The 17,111-nt window shown below is 33.9% G+C and overlaps 1 protein-coding gene across 1 annotated transcript in view; it reads right to left on the reverse strand.

Annotated features, from left to right (window-relative positions):
* Nucleotides 1-974: 974 nt before the first annotated feature.
* GABRG1 (gamma-aminobutyric acid type A receptor subunit gamma1) overlaps nucleotides 975-17,111 on the reverse strand; it is a 76,372-nt gene continuing 60,235 nt past the window's right edge. The window contains exons 6-9 of the mRNA XM_065907352.1: nucleotides 14,963-15,100; nucleotides 14,690-14,842; nucleotides 11,003-11,214; nucleotides 975-1,285 (exon numbers count right to left, since the gene is read on the reverse strand). Of these exons, the coding sequence (XP_065763424.1) occupies nucleotides 1,016-1,285; nucleotides 11,003-11,214; nucleotides 14,690-14,842; nucleotides 14,963-15,100 (773 nt within the window). The 3' untranslated portion in view covers nucleotides 975-1,015. The remainder of the gene's footprint in view (nucleotides 1,286-11,002; nucleotides 11,215-14,689; nucleotides 14,843-14,962; nucleotides 15,101-17,111) is intronic.

Raw genomic sequence — 17,111 nt, forward strand, 5'->3', positions numbered from 1 at the left:
TGAAACTGTGTTTCCAGAATATCACCGGTCTGAAAAATGTTAATAGCATGTACCTAAGACAATATCCTCAAATTGAATTTCAAATCAATTTGCTGGATAATATTCTTTAGACGCATGAGTAAATACAAACCCTGTTCCTCAATGTTTGTTGTTGTTGTTAATTTAAGGAATATAATACTTTTGCAGAAGATTAAGAAAAAGTCATTTAATTTCAAGGTTGGTAGATCTAAACATTTCAGTATTAATCTCTTTATTCTTCATAAGCTTTATCTCTTCATAAGACAGAGAATGAAATGGTTAAATGTAATATTTTTTATTTCTTTTCACCTTGTATTTAAGTCTCTTTGATAGTTTCCATCCTAGTTTGCAAGCCACCAAACAAATATTTCATCAGAAATGAACTAGATTAAAGGTAAGCTAAAAGCTGGCCTTTCTTCTTTAAAAAATAAAAATTTAAAAATTAATTTGTTTGGAGGTGTAAAGCTTCTTAGAAATCAACCCAATGAAATCATGGTTTAATGTTTTCAACTAGTTCTATCCCAAACAAAGCATAAAAATAAAAAGCAAAAAAAACAAAACAAAACAAATTAACAATATTTTCTAGGCAAATAAAGATTACATAGTATTAGGCATTAGATTAGGCTACCATTACAAATGATTGGCTAAATTTAAATAAAATTTGTAATAAATTATTCCATCTTTAAAATATGAATCACAGAACTCATAAATTCAAACTCCTAATAGGATATATGTAAAAATAAAGAAAATTAAAGTACAAATATACAATACTATTTTAATAGGCTGAATTTTGCAATAACTTGTTTTATATAAAGTACATTAATCTGAAAGCTGCTACTTTATTTACCTATGAAAGCCATAAAATAGGTAAAATAAATATTCACATTTAAACCATTGGTTTCTCTGCATTTTGAATTCAAACTTCATGCTATTGAAGGACAGTAGATTATATTGTATTTAGTCAGACTTCTTTTTCATTTTTCCTAGTAAGTAGAATTTATAAGTAAAGATAGCCAACCCAATAAACCAGATTGAACAGGGCAAAAGCTGTTGGGAAAAATATTCGAGAATAGGAATCAATTTTGGCAATGCGTATGTGTATCCTCCCTTCCCTCCACGATCCTGTTCTGCAGTCTTCAAAGCAACAGAAAAAGCTGGCACAATCTTTGCCCTCCAAACACTGGTAGCCATAATCATCTTCTCCTTGCGGCAGAGAAAGGCTATTCATTGGAATCAGAGTAGATCCAGGATGGAGTCCAGAGGACATCTGAGTAAGATAATAAATGAATGTTGAGAAAAAAATAGCATAAAAAAGATCAGTTTGTCCCTTCAAGGCAAACTATAAGAGTGAGATGCAGTAAAAAATAATCTTATTTTTCAAAAATCAAATATTCAATCCTAACATCTTTTTTAGACTATAATTTACTTTGCAGCATATAAAAATATTATTTTATATTCCAAAGATTTTGAAGGAAAAATACACTAAAAATGAAATATACTTTTTATATGTTTAAAAAGATGATCTACTAAATTATTGTTGACCATGAATCTAATTCTAAAATGAGGATAAACTATATTTTTCTATAATATTTACAGTAAAATATTTACAATACTATAAACATCTGTTGGTTTGCTATAGCTATATTCTGTACTGTATTTTAGTCATAATGAGAACAAATAATAAAGATTGACAAGTTGGTATTAATTTTCTTATCACTTAATACTTAAATAGCATATGTTCCAATGTTAATTAGAGTGAAAGTGCTTAAAATACAAGATTGTTAGTATTTGATTTTGATAAAGCAGAACATTTTGAGAAGGTGTAAATGAATAAAAAATGTTTGAGATCTGGAGTTGTGGATAAGCACAAAGCATTGTGTTTGGGAGAAAGAATGTGCAGGGGTTAAAAACTTGGAAGCTTGTTAAAAAGCTTGGAAACAACTGATATTCAAAATTTTGCTCATTCTACCAAGTTTGTCTCATTCCAATCCTCCCCATGGCTGGGGAAGAATTACATTAATGAATGCTTAAATAAAATGGCAAGTAAATTATGAATGAAAATTGCTGTCTTTAGTAACCTTTATTCTTCCGGACATCCACGTACTTCAGGGGTTATTCTAGATATGAATCTCACAATATAGTATAATCAGTGGTTTTATTTTGTAAGCACTGAATACAATGCCAAGACTATAAGAATTGTTTTATCCTGATTTTAAATTCTAATGAAAATGTTTATACAAATTTTTCATCCTAAATTCTGAAATAAATCTCAAAGCTATGAAAATTAAACACTGTATGAGAAAGATTTAGAAAATTAAGCACAAAAATGAGAATTTTAAAACTTTTGGACCTATATTCAAACCCACTTTATTTCTAAAATAAACATAGAATCTGAACCACTAAATATTAAACATTCAGTAGATCAAAAAGCAAATAATCACATTTAGTGATGTTTTAAAAAGATAAATCCATCACACAAGTTATACTATCCATATTAGAAACAAATTGTGCAACCCAAAGATAAACAATGCCCTAAAAACAAATAAATTTGTGACTGAACTTGTGCACTTGTATCATGAAAAACAGAGGCAATATATTATTATATATTAATGATGATCTTCTGAGATTGTCACTTGGGGATACTTGACTAGACTCCTAAATTTTAGTGGAGCACTAACTTATGTACAAAAATGAGACAAATTGGTATTAATTTTCTTATCACTTGATACTTAAATAGCATATGTTTCAATGTTAATCAGAGTGAAAGTGATTAAAATATAAGATTGTTCATATGCAATTTCAAGGCTATAAGACATAAAATATATTCCCTTTATCACTCATAATTACCATAAATGGAGACAGTGTGTTTGTTGGAAGATATCAATTTTGCATGAGAAGGATGATCAAACACTAAAGTGCACAAAAATGGAGGAAAGCTGCAAATGCTTCACTTAAAATATGAACCAACCCCTGGTGGCCAAAATCATGGAGAACATCTATTGCAGTGACAATTTGGATTGATGGTTTTCTAGTTTCCTGCTATCTCCCTCAAAATGCCACTAATCATAAATGGAAACTATACTTCATTGAATGATGTACGTGACTTGAAGTGAATTTTGTATGTGCTAAGAAAAATAGCTAAAGAGTTGATACAGTATCAGTAAAATAAAATATTTGTGACATACAAATTTGTAATCTGGAACCATTGAAATATTAATTGGAAAAATATAAACATTATAAACTTTATTTATCTGAAGTACAACTGCATAGCCTACCTTATACTTTCTCAAATAAAGATCCTGATGTGCCCCCCAAATAACAAGCATTGGGAAAATAAAATAGATCTGCTTAAATAATATAAAGAAAACAACAATTGAATCAATTTTCTTTTACTTCAAATGATGTAGTTTTGAGAATATACCATCTTTTTGTCATTTCAAAAAAATCACTAAGAATATAGCTGAACTTAACATTTTGAGAAATCAATCCCATTCTATTAAAGATACGTATATATCTGGTTATATACTAAATACTTTATTACTTATAGATTAATCATGTAGTTAATATACAAAATATATTTTAAGCACCAAGGCCAGTACTTACTATTTAGATCATATGCTATTACCATTAATGATATTAAGTATTAGCAATTAGCAGACATTGCAGACATTATTAGATCATGTTATTGATATTATGAAATATTGACTAGTATCACTATTATTAACTTTTCATCAAAAAGTTATACATGAGAATAATTAGTTAATTATCAGTCAAAATTTCAAATATTACAAAACTATATTAGTGTTAAAATAGACATGAGGTAGATTTTCATCATTCTGAGTTGTCAATCTTGGTACTTCAAGAATATAGAAGATTAATGGAAGTAATTATCAGAGGAAAGTAAAAAACAGAAAGCTAAAAAAACAAACAAATAAACCTAATTCTGAGGGTGGGGACCAAGGCTGCCAAGCAGGGAATTGTATTTCCACTTGTACATTTGTACATTGTTTGATTTGTTCATTTGTTTCAACCATACACAAGTAAGCTTCTTACTGTATTTCAGATTTCACCAATATCAAATAATCATTCCTGGAAGCTTTGCCAAATACCATTATAGGAAAGAAAGTTTATAATTGGTGAAACTGTACTGATACAGCTTTTCCTTATTTTTGTGCTCTGAAAGGTAGACGATTGCTTATTCATAAAGATATGATATGTATTAGCTGAAAAATGGGCTGTGGGTTGGGTACTGTGGCCAAAACAAATACACACACACAAATACCTTTCACACTTTATTTCCACTCTTATATTCTAGTTCCATCCTCAGTAATCTATCACACTTTGAACTTTGGCAATAGTCTTTATCTCCTTGCTTCTTCTGTAATTCAAAAGCATTCCATGCTACTTATAATTGTCTTTTGAAAATATAGAAACAAATATGCCATCTTCCTTGAAAACATTCATAGCTTATCAATGCTGACAAAGCAAAATCTAAATTTCTTAACATTGTGCTGGAGACTTCAACATCTTGGCAAGAAATTACCTTTCTATCCTTAACTTGATTTAACTTCTTTCCTAAGATCCCTATTTTTAGACCAGCACTGTCCAGGAGAAGCCACTACATGTGGCTACTAAGCACTTGAAATGTGACCACTGCTACTAAGATATAAATTTTAAAATTTTGGTTGATTTTAGTTAGTTTAAGTCAACCTAGCTAGTGGTTATTGTATTAGACAAACAGCTTGAGAACTACACCAGTCTACTTTTTATTCTTATATGTAAACCTCAACCTGGCTTACGTGGTTCCTTCTCTCAAATGTTCTTGCTAATTCGTTTTTCTGAAAACTGCAATTTATTCTTCAGAGAACGACTTCAACGATGTCACGCTTTCCTTGTAGCTTTCTCTATGAAATGCCCACTCGGGAGAACTAGCTTCCATGCACTTTGAGTGAATTACCGACAGGGAATGAGGGGAGCCCGCCCACTGCGCCTCGCTCAGGATGGTCGGGCCCCTTCTCAACACCACCTGCGTGTCACTGCCTCACAAACTGTGAGACGTGGGGTCTCGGGGTCCCTCTGGGCATGAGACAGGCCACTCGGTGCGGACTCTGGGGGGGCCACCTCTGTTTCAGTGAGAACTTCTTCACATATTCTTAACCTACATCTGTCTTAGAAAACATTTTGCTGCTGAAAAGGTACTGGAAACCAGTCACCTAACTTCCACTTCTTTACAGTGTCTTTGATGACTTTTGATTTTTACATTGGACTGTTATTTGCACGTATTTCTTATCTTCTGTTTATACCTCTAATTCATTTTTCCACGACTAGATTGAAAGATCCCTGAAAGCAGAGAACACACTCTGTCATTATCCTCTTCATCGTGGCTGGCCCATTCTTACTCACATAGTCACATCCAACTCCATGACTGAAGCCCGCAAGGCTTCTCTGTCCACGGAATTCTCCAGGCAAGAACACTAAGGTGGGTAACCAACCATTCCCTTCTCCAGAGGATCCTCCTGACCCAGGGGTCTAAGTCGGGTTTCCCACACAGGAGGGAGATTCTTATTCAGAGCCTCTAGGGAAACTCGCCGTCTCCATTGTTGGTGGAATAAACTTCAAACGTTTAACATTTCCACCACTGAGAGATTACAAACAAGAAAGTTCCGTCCTCAAATGGGTATACCAGGCTCCTAAAATAGGTATAAAATAGTTTTCTGATATTTTTATCATCAAGGGGTTAAATATTTGAGTTTTTAAAATGAATGACTCTTTATTTGGATTGCTTATTACTATTGCTTTTCTGAGATCTTATTTCATAAGGGATCTTGATTCTATAATCCAATATATTTAGCATACTAGATTTAACTGAAAATAGATATTGATACAAACACACCTGAATCATATTTTCAATGACTAGAAATAAAAACCTAGTCAAATATATTCAGTTCAGATGCTCAGTCATGTGTGACTATTTGTGACTCCAGGGACTGCAGCACGCCAGGCTTCCCTGTCCGTCACCAGCTCCTAGACCCTGCTCAAACTCATGTTCATCCAGTCGGTGATGCCATCCAACCATCTCATCCTCTGTTGCCCCCTTCTCCTGCCTCCAATCTTTTCCAGCATCAGTCTTTTCCAATCAGTCAGTTATTCGCATCAGGTGGCCAAAGTATTGGAGCTTCAACTTCAGCATCAGTCTTTCCAAAGAATATTACGACTGATTTCTTCTAGGATTAACAGGTTGGATCTCTTTTCAGTTCAAGAGACTCTCAAGAGTCTTCAACACAACATTTACAAAGCATCAATTCTCTGGCACTCAGCTTTCTTTATACTCCAACGCTCACATCCATACATGACTACTGGAAAAATCATAGCATTGACTAGACAGACCTTTGTCAGCAAAGTACTGTATCTGCTTTTTAATATGCTGTCTAGGTTCATCATAGCTTTCTTCCAATGAGCAAGCGTCTTTTAATTTCATGGCTGCAGTCACCATCTGCAGTGATTATTGAGCCCCCAAAAGTAAAGTCTCCCACTGTTTGCATTGTTTCCCTATCTTTTTGCCATGGAGTGATGAGACTGGATCCCATGATCTTAATTTTTTGAATGTTGAGTTTTAAGCCAGCTTTTTCACTCTCCTCTTTCACCAAGAGGCTTTTTAGTTCCTTTTTACTTTCTGACATAAGGATGGTATCATCAGCCTATCTGAGGTTATTGATACTTCTTCGGCAATCTTGATTCCTGCTTGTGTTTCATCCAGCCCAGCATTTTGCATGATGTACTCCACATATAAGTTAAATAAACAGGGTGACAATATACAACCTTGATGTACTCCTTTTCTGACTTGGAACCAGTCCGTGGTTCCATGTCCAGTTCTAACTGTTGTTTCTTGACCTGCATATAGATTTCTCAGGAAGCAGTTCAGGTGGTCTCATATTCCCATCACTTTAAGAATTTTCCAGTTTGTTGTGATGCACACAGTCAAAGGCTTTGGCATAGTCAATAAAGCAGAAGTAGATGTTTCTCTGGAACTCTTTTGATTTTTCGAACACCCAGTGGGTGTTGGCAATTTGATTTCTGGTTCCTTTGCCTTTTCTCAATTCAGCTTGAACATTTGGAAGTGGAGTTCATGTACTGTTGAAGTCTGGCTTGAAAAATTTTGAGCATTAGTTTGCTAGCAAGTGAGATGAGTGCAATCATGCAGTAGTTTGAACATTCTTTGGCATTGCCCTTCTTGGGATTGGAATGAAAACTGACCTTTGTCAGTCTTGTGGCCACTGATGAATTTTCCAAATTTGCTGGTATATTGAGTGCAGCACTTTCACAGCATCGTCTTTTAGGATTTGAAACAGGTCAATTGGAATTTCATCACCTCCACTAGCTTTGTTCATAGTGATTCTTCCTAAAGCCCATTTGACTTCACATTCCAGGATGTCTGGCTCTAGGTGAGTGATCACATAATCATGGTTATCTGGGTCTTGAAGATCTTTTTTTGTATAATTCTTCTGTGTATTCTTGTCACCTCTTATTAATATCTTCTTCTGCTGCTAGGTACATGCCATTTCTCTCCTTTATTGAGCCCATCTTAGGATGAAATGTTCCCTTGGTATCTCTAATTTTCTTGAAGAGATCTCTAGTCTTTCCCATTCTATTGTTTTCCTCTATTTCTCTGCACTGATCACTGAGAAAGACTTTCTTATCTCTCCTTGCTATTTTCTGGAACTCTTCATTCAAATGGGAATATCTTTCCTTTTCTTCTTTGCCTTTAGCATCTCTTATTTTCTCAACTATGGTAATAAAGGCCAAGTCAAAATGGCACTGACATTCACAATAAAAGATAAAGAAGAAAGAAATAAAGAAATATGGACATAAGAAAATGACAGAAGGAAGAAAGGAAGGATGAAAAGATAGGAGGAAGGGGGGATGAAGTAAGAGAAAGAGAGAAGAGGTCCATTATATAATATCACATGGAGAATAATGTAGAAAGCATTTTTATTAACTTTTATTTTTCTTAGAGGTGTCACTGAAGCTAAAAATCTATTGTGTTCAAGTATCATCTCTTTCTCCTGGAGGAGGGCAAGGCAACCCACTCTAGTATTCTTGCCTAAAGAATCCATGGACAGAGGAGCGTGAATGGCTACAGTCCATAGGGTTGCAAAGAGTCAGAAACAACTGAAGCAACCTAGTATGTATGCATGCATCCTCTCTTCCTAAGTAAAACAAATTGAACTTTTCAGGGATTCTCAGCTAAGCAGCCAAAGAGATCTCAACAATGACCTTGAGTGTTATTTAAAAATAAACACGCTGACTTTTCAATGACTCCAGGCAAGATCTTTGGTCCTGGCCCATCGCCATAAATAATTTGGTGAAGAAAAGGAAATGCTTGGTTTTAATGCTTGGTTTTAAACTAGTCACAATTTGGGGCCTAGAAAATAAATTAGGGTGATGGCAGAACAGAGACATAGAGAATAAGAGGGGAAGATAAAGTCACAAACTATTGAAACAGGGGTAGAGGCAATGTGCTGCAAGATTTCTGGGTCTAGGCTTGCATTTGATTCTCCTGGAGGGAACAGAGGAAAACACAGACTCTGCAAAGCCCTGAAGTAGAACATTTTGAGACAACAGCAAACAGAGCTATCTATTCTTCATGGAAGGGTGTTCTGATTCACCTGATTAGTGAGCCCATATGGCTGAACACTGAGCGAGGCGGGGAGTCGGCTTTGATGAGTGATCCAGTTCTTCACTCAAAGTGTCATCTAGTATCAAAAGAGCTCATGAAGCATGTAACTGAACGGTAAGAAGATACTATAGAATTTTATTTTAGATGGCTTTAAATATTTTTCTTCTCTAGGTAGTCAATTACATGTTTAACTTTTTGATATTTATAATTTATTGCTTTCAAGCACTCATCTATTTTTTATTCCTTAAGTTTTCAGTTTTAGTATTTTGCTTCTAGGGCTTGGTGATATATTGTAAATATTCAACATAGAGACAATTTTTTTCCTAAATAACTATTTTAGAACAATACCTAGAACCTGGGTGTCCTTGATAAATATTAGATGAATGAACAATTACATGAACATCATAATTTGAAAGCTTGCACTCCAGTGTTTCAGCTTCCTGAGTGAGGTATCGGTAATGCGGTCGAAAGCGCATGACCTGGAGTCAAACTGATTATCTGTGGTCCTACAGTAGCCTTAGACAATATTAGTATCTATATCACATATTCTTAGAATGAAATTCTAGAATCCACATGAGACTGTACCCGGTTAGTCTATAATGTCAATTATTTTTATTTTAAACATTTTCATTCACAATGTTCAGAAATAAAATTGTCAAGGTAGTAATTGAGCAAAGCTGTGGATGAGTAAGTGATGAAATGGAAAATCCAGGGAGGATGCTTGGCTTGGATTAAAGGTAGAAAGTAGAAAACCCCTGTTTTTCTTAAAAAAAATAGCAAATGGATATTAAACTTGAAATCATTGCTTCCTGATGCTTTGTCCATTCAGAGAGAGACCATAGTAAGTCTTATTAATAAACTAAAATTACATCAACTTGAGAGAATCACAGGCTAATTCTACCATGTAAGTTCTGAAACATGTACCACCAACAATATGTTCTCTTCCTAGGAATATTGTGGGAATCTGGAAGCAAATACATTAGGCTTTGGTCCTTGGAGTACAACATAAAAGGTAAAATATAATTTTAAAGTATGGCAAAATTATATAAACAAACTGATGAAAAATGAGGGACAGGAGAAAAAGCATTATATCCTAGAACTTACAAATTTAGCACATAACCTGAAAAATCCCATGCTTCATTATGTATCTGCCATGGTAGGTTTGGGCTTCCCAGGTGTTGCTAGTGGTGAAGAACCTGTCCCCCAATGCAGGAGACACAAGAGACTCGGGTTCAATCCCTGGGTCAGGAAGATCCCCACTCCAGTATTCTTGCCTGGAGAATCCTACGGACAGAGGAGCCTGGCTGGCTACAGTCCATCGGGTTGCAAAGAGGCAGACACCACTGAAGCGACTTAGCACGCATGGGCGCACGGTAAGTTTACAAGCTTGCCACTCATGGGTAACTGTTTTATATAGTTTTCAAGCATATTGTTATTATGGAACAAGTCTGCTTGGAGAACATTTAGTGAAATTAGCAATGCAGTGTCTTATTTTTAGAATCTTTTAAGAACAGACAACATAAAGGAAGGGTTACAGGCTTGACCTCTGGCACCAAAAAAGACCTGGGTTTGAGTTTTGGCTTCTCCACTTTCTAAGGCTGTCCTTGTACAAAGCATTTATTAGGTGCCTGTGAGAATAAATGAAATCATGCAAGTAAAACAGAGGAGTTCCTGGCACACTCAGTAAAAGTGTTACTTTAAGGTTGTTATAATGCCATTACAAAAAGAAACAATAGTCAGTCAGCCAATACTTAAGTATTTGAGAGTCAGTAGAATCAATTTTAATTTACCAACTTGATGTTTTATAAGCTAAGGTAGACATATGCTTAGGAAGGGGGAGTAAGAGAGTACAACTGTATCTGTACAAAAGCCAAACAGATATCTTTTCTATGATATAGAAAGCTGCGTCTTTCAAACACAGTTGAATACCAACATTAAAGAGGGATATTAATCTCTAAAAATTAGGTTGGTGGGACAACCATATTAGAAATTAAAATCCTATCACAAAAATAGATTCAAAGAAAGAGCTTAAATGAGTTTTCTAGGCCAAAGAATTTATTACTTGTGGAAAACTTCACAGCATAGTAACCGTTCGTTGCAGAGGTGATTCAAAAGTACTTTCTAGGGAAAAAATATATTTTTGCTAGTGGGAAATATTACATACTCAGTTTCATTTTAGTATTTTTTATCTTTTGTCAGGGTACCTCTAGCATCTATATCAGTCTAAGAAAATATAGCATGAGAACTCAAAAGAATATCTCCAACACTAAGTTTTTGTTTATAGAGATAAATTTTTTTTTAACATACCGAGGTCTTGATTTTTGGCTTTTTCTCTCTAGCACTCTTAACTTTTTTGTTGCTGGTAAAATAATGCAAGGTGCCATACTCCATCAAAGCTGCAAAAACGAAAATGAAACAGACAGAAACAAAGAGATCCATCGCAGTGACATAGGACACCTTCGGTAAGGACTTCCTGGCAATTGTGCTCAGAGTGGTCATAGTCAGCACTGTGGTGATGCCTGTGGAAGGAGGGAAGACACATAGATGACGGAAATGACCTTGGACCGTTTTTATTCTTCCATCTGATCTGGCACTACTGTTTGCATAAATAAACAATGGAAGAAAAAGAACATGATTACTCACGGTTTACAGGAAAAAAGTCTGGCAACCATAGCTACACTGTGTTCAGTGCGTTCTTTGCATGACTTTTAATCATGCAAATTCTCTGGACTGCAAGTAGGTAACCCCCCAAATCTGTCCTTGCCTTCTTCCAGAATAATAGACTATCCAATTTTTAGCTGGCTTGTGCCTGCCTGGAAGTACATTTATCTGCCAGCTTCCTTTAGCTATGTGTGGCCACAGGCTGAAATGTAGCCAAGAAGAATCAAGTCAAGGGTGTAAACAAGGACCAAAAGATGTCCTTAGACATTAGAGAGATAGGAAATGCCCTTCTTTTCCTCTTTCTCAATTGGTTTCTGCTGGAATATGATGGCCAGACCATCAGAAGCCACGTTAGGCCTCTGTCTAATTTAATTTCCAGTGATCTAAGGTTTCCTGTCACACACAGTTAAAATTAATCCCAACTGCCATAACTTTTTTATAACTTGTATTAAACCTATTTTTTAGTCTCAGTAAATACAGGCAAAATGATGCCAAGCGACTATTTTAGAAAGAAAAGAGTAAATCATATTTTGAAGAAGTCAACATATAAAATGAGGATGTCCCCCTGGACCCAAGCCCTGTATATGGATCTTTGAGGCTGTCTATTTCTCCCTTTCCATGGCCTTCTTGTGGTTCTTACCACTGCTCATTTTAGCCCCCCTTACCGATGCCCATGCTCTATCTCTTCTTATCTAAACTGCCTTAATTCTCATTCTTCATCTCATGAAATAGAGCACCATTAGGGGAATTGTTTTCTCTCCAAGAAGTCCTGAATATAATCCCGATGAATCTTAATTTGGCCAATTATTTACAGATTTGCAATATCTGGGTTGAAAATAATAGCACCCCTTTTGTGTGATGAAGTTAATAGCCAAATTTTCCCTTCATGTCTACATTAAAACACACCTTAATAATAATTCCATTCATATGTCCATCTTTTTATTTTTGTCATCACTTAGGATTGAAAAAAGTTAAGAATGATACAGTTATGATGGATTGGAAGTTATGGAAACAAGTTAAGTTCAAATTCTGACATTCCCACCTATTAACTCTGTGACCTTAGGGGGAATTTTCTTAACTCATCTGTGCCTCTCAACTAAAAAATGGACACAGAAATGTAATATATTTTGTTTAATATATTTATAAAAAATGTATTTATTTCATTTGGGTTTAAAGTAGATGTAAAATCTTTTTTCCCTTCTAATACTAGATTTTAAATATATAATTACACCCTCTAAGCAGGCTTTAGCTGCATTTTACAAATATTTATATGCTAATTTCTTACTAAAATTCAGTTTGAAATGTTTTCTAATTTCCCTTTTGATTAATTTTTAACTCAGGGGTTATCTAAAAGATCATTTTAAAAAATTCCAAATAAATGAGACCATTGTTAACCTATAAAATGTTTATTAATTTTTCATTTACTTTCATTTTGGTCAGAAAAGATATTCTGGAAAATTTTAGTCTTTTGAATGTTGTTGATACCTTGGTTAATATTTTGTATGCATTTGAACATGTTGTATATTCTGTAGTTAGGTACAATGTTATAAATATCAATCAGGTAAAGTAGGTTGATAATTTCGTTTAAATTTTATACATCTTAATTGATTTTTCCATGTAGTTATTCTGTAAATGAAAAAGATTTTCATTTTCATAGTATTAAAATGTCCAATTATTATTGTAGATTTTTATATTTCTCTCATTATTCCTGACAGTTTTTGCTTCAATTATTTTTAACCCCAAATTATAATTAAAGGATTTTCATATAGTGTGAAATAATCTGTGACTACCATTCTTCTCTCTTCCTTGCTTAGTGAACTACTTTTTGTAATTTATTAAATAATAACATTCCTGTGGTCAAAGGTAGATTTCCCAAGGTATCCCTTGCTTCCATTATTATGTCCCATTCCAAGTAGACTGATTTCATTATCAATGATGAAGTTAAATTTCACTAGACTAAAATATTATTACATATCTATTTCATGAAGTAAGGAAAAATATAGCAGAACTTAGCTTTTAGACATTTATCTATTTTATTTAGTATTTATTGTCACAGACTTTAGCTTAAAAATAATATGGTGGATTTCCTATTAAAATATCTCTGAGTTCATGAAATTAAGAAAACACTTAGAATACCAGATATCCAACAGAGACTCCCTCAGGTCTCTGCCACCTCCGCAGAGAGGACTAGTCTGACTCCACAAGATAACACACCTTGCCATTCTCTAGTCATTTACTTTGATTTTTCTTCATAGCCATTATTGCTCACTGACATTTTATTATGCTTTATACGTATGTACATCACCTGTACACCCCGCTAAAACAGAAATGTTTCCTGTTTTAACATGAACATTATCACTTTACAACATATGTTCACTGTTAACGCTGCAGCACCTAGAACACTAAAGCAGCTGAAAAACGTTTGTTAAAATGCAGATTTAAATAAATGAGCTGAGAACATTGTCATTCAGGGACGGATAAGTGCACGTATGCATATATAATTTTAAAAAATCTTTGCTCCTCCAACTACACAGGAATCCCCATTTTGAGAGATATTTTCTAAGTAGGCCTGACTATGGCCTATGATAAGTAGTGAGATTCATGTACTATACTGATGTGAGGAAGTAATCAATTAATCAATAATTTATCTTTGTATATCTATACAAGAGTTTAGGTTATCATTTTCTTTTAAACAAATGTATAATAAGTAGACACATTTTCTTAGGCCTAGTTACTGATTACACTGATTATTGCAACAGGTTGCCAAAGAAAGAAAAGTTTCTTTTATCAAGTGAGAATTACAAATTACCCTTTTAATCAATGTTATTATACAGGCAACTCTCAAGAGTTCACAAAATAATAGCACATTTTATGGATAACAGAAGCCCAGAAACTTCTTGCCCCTGTCCTTTGGAGCAGTTGACGATTCATCAGTACCACTGTAAGAGCAGGGAATTTCAAAGCCTTCTAAACACACGCGAGTCAATAAATACTGCCTGCTAGTGATTCAGCTGGAAAACAGCCTTGATGAAAAGTACTGACAATACTGACCACATTGAAGATGCATGCATTATGTGTGATTTTCATGCATTCATTCTTATTTAGCTTTTATGCTTCCCTTGACCTCTATTAAAAACTTTTCTGAGATTTCCCTCTCTTTACAATTCTATTTCCTACTTGTTTACATATATTCGCTTCAACATCACACTGCACTATAGAGTATCTGTCCATTTTTGTCTGACTGTAGTTAGAGGAATATTTTTAATATATTAAACTATAAACGTTTAGCACATTAAAAGTTGTATGACACTATAGCATAATATTACATCATACCCAATGATGTTCTTGCAGGTACTGCATCTTTATTGATCCAAAAAGATACCCAAGAAAGTACAACAGTCAGAATACATGGAATGTATGTCTGAATAGTGAAATACCCCATTCGTCTGCTCAGGTCAAAGAAAATTGTCATGATAATATAGTCCCCTGGAAGAAAAAAAAAAATATTTTGGCTATAAAGTACAAATAAGTATAGGATTTCAAGCCATAGATTTAAACGCAAATGCCACTTGATGCTAGCATTAGTCGTTGATTTGTGTTCCTTACCGGAGATTGTGTGAGAGATTTCAGTGGTGTTCCGTAATCCTACAAATGCAAACTGATATAATCTCCAGTATTTAGGATCGGCCACTTCGACAGAAGGCTTTTTCCACTTATACTCAATTTCATTTTTAGGGTATCCATCTAGGTAAAAATTAAAATTAAAAATATATACATTAGCAGATCCAAATCTGCTATTGTTGCAACACCAACATTATCAAAAGACAAATGTTTGGAAATTCTTTCTCATTTTTATGGGTTAATATAGAAAAATACTGCATAAAATTGGTGAGTATAGTGTAAAGAATAATCCTAATGATTAAATAATGATAGTCCATGCTAATTACATTTAATTCAAGAAATAAAATCTTGCTAGCATCTAAGCAAAATGATGCATCCACTCCAATGTAGTGTTTCCCCTCTCATTCAGAGGTATAACTACTGACCTATTTATGTGATAATCCTCCCCTTATGATTTTGGTTATATGTATTTTTGATAGGCAGTTCTGAAAAATATAGTTTATGTTCTTTCTGAACTCTGCTTGATTTTTGCCATGCTGGATGCATTATTTTACATCTTATTTCTTTTAATATAGTATTTATAACAATCATTCATGGTATTTTATGTAGCAGTAGTAAATTTGTTCTGTTGTAAAGACGTGCCAAAATTTATTCATCCATTTACTGTGTCCACACTTGTAATCTTTCCTGTTGGCTATTACTAACACTGCAGTTCACAATACTATTGTACATGTCTCACAAAACACATCCATGCAAAAGTCTCTCTGGTATAAACACTTAGACATGAAACAGCTGGGTTGTGGATTACATATACTTCCCACTTTATGAGATAGTGTCAATCTCTTTTCCATAAGAATATATTAATCTCATCTTTCACCAGCCAGAGTTTGAAAATGCATGTTGATCCATGTTCTCATTAAAGTTTGTGTGGATACGCTTCTTTATTTTCACTGTAGAGTGTATTTTTTTTTCTGAATACGAATAAAATCTAAAACAAATTTCACGTGGTTATTAGATTTTTGAGTTTCTTTTTTGGATCATTGCTTATTCAATTGCCCATTATTTTACTGTTTCCGCCCCCCGCCCCCATCTTTTCTTGATCTGAATTCTTATATATATTCTGGATACTAGACCTTTGTTAGTTATTTCTGTTGAAAACATCTACCTTCTCTATGGCTGTCTAGAATGTAAGTGCATTCTTTTAAAAAAACACGTGCTTTTATTTTTGTTACACATCCTAGAAATACATAAAGGTAATTTGGACCCAGTTAAGGAAATTTGGGAAAATCCATGTTGGGCGGGCTTGTGATTAAATCCTCTCAAGGAGTTAATTCACTCAGGTATGCTGATTTAGACCTTAGTCAAATAAGACAGTGAGCTAGTTACTTAACCACTCTAAATTTCATGATTTTGAGTCTTAAAATGGGAACTATAGTGACAGCTTTTAATTATATTTGTTGTGAAATATTAGATGGAGAAGGCTTAATTCTCTATTGGACTCATATAGAGTGCGTGAAAAAAAGATGGTTATAATTATTATGTTGATGTTAGTGACACCCAATTGCACTAACAAGGATAGAATATTCCCAGTAAAGACAATCAAAGCTAAAGAGATGCCACACCAAGAATTTAGGCATGATATCTAGAGGAGAATACAGTATATCTTCAAATATTTGTGCATCAGCTACTCCTTGAATGTTCCTATTAATCAGGTCTTTGTTGTTAATTGACTGTTTTATTCATTCAGAGGTCAATGCTAGAAAATCAAAGTAGTGAGACATGAGATTATGAATTAAAAAGGACATTTTAGTGAGATGAAAATTTTAAAAGTCAAAAAATTCTTAACAAAGGGCAACAAGAGATACATGGGAATGTTTAAAGTGAAGAAGCAGGATAAAGACTTATGAATACTTATAATCTACTGTAAATAAATTCTAGAAAATATCTTAAAAAATCAATTTTAAAATAGGAAAATAGAATTATATCATTCATAGACATAGGCAATATCATTTTTAAAGGCATTTTACGTGTTTTAAAGACTTGCTCAATTATATATTATGTAGAAAAATATTTTTATAAAAACGCATGTGAGAATAAATGTTAATAAATATAAAATAAAACTGATATTGGTATA

This window comes from Muntiacus reevesi, chromosome 16 (genome assembly GCF_963930625.1).
Source record: "Muntiacus reevesi chromosome 16, mMunRee1.1, whole genome shotgun sequence".
NCBI lineage: Eukaryota > Metazoa > Chordata > Mammalia > Artiodactyla > Cervidae > Muntiacus > Muntiacus reevesi.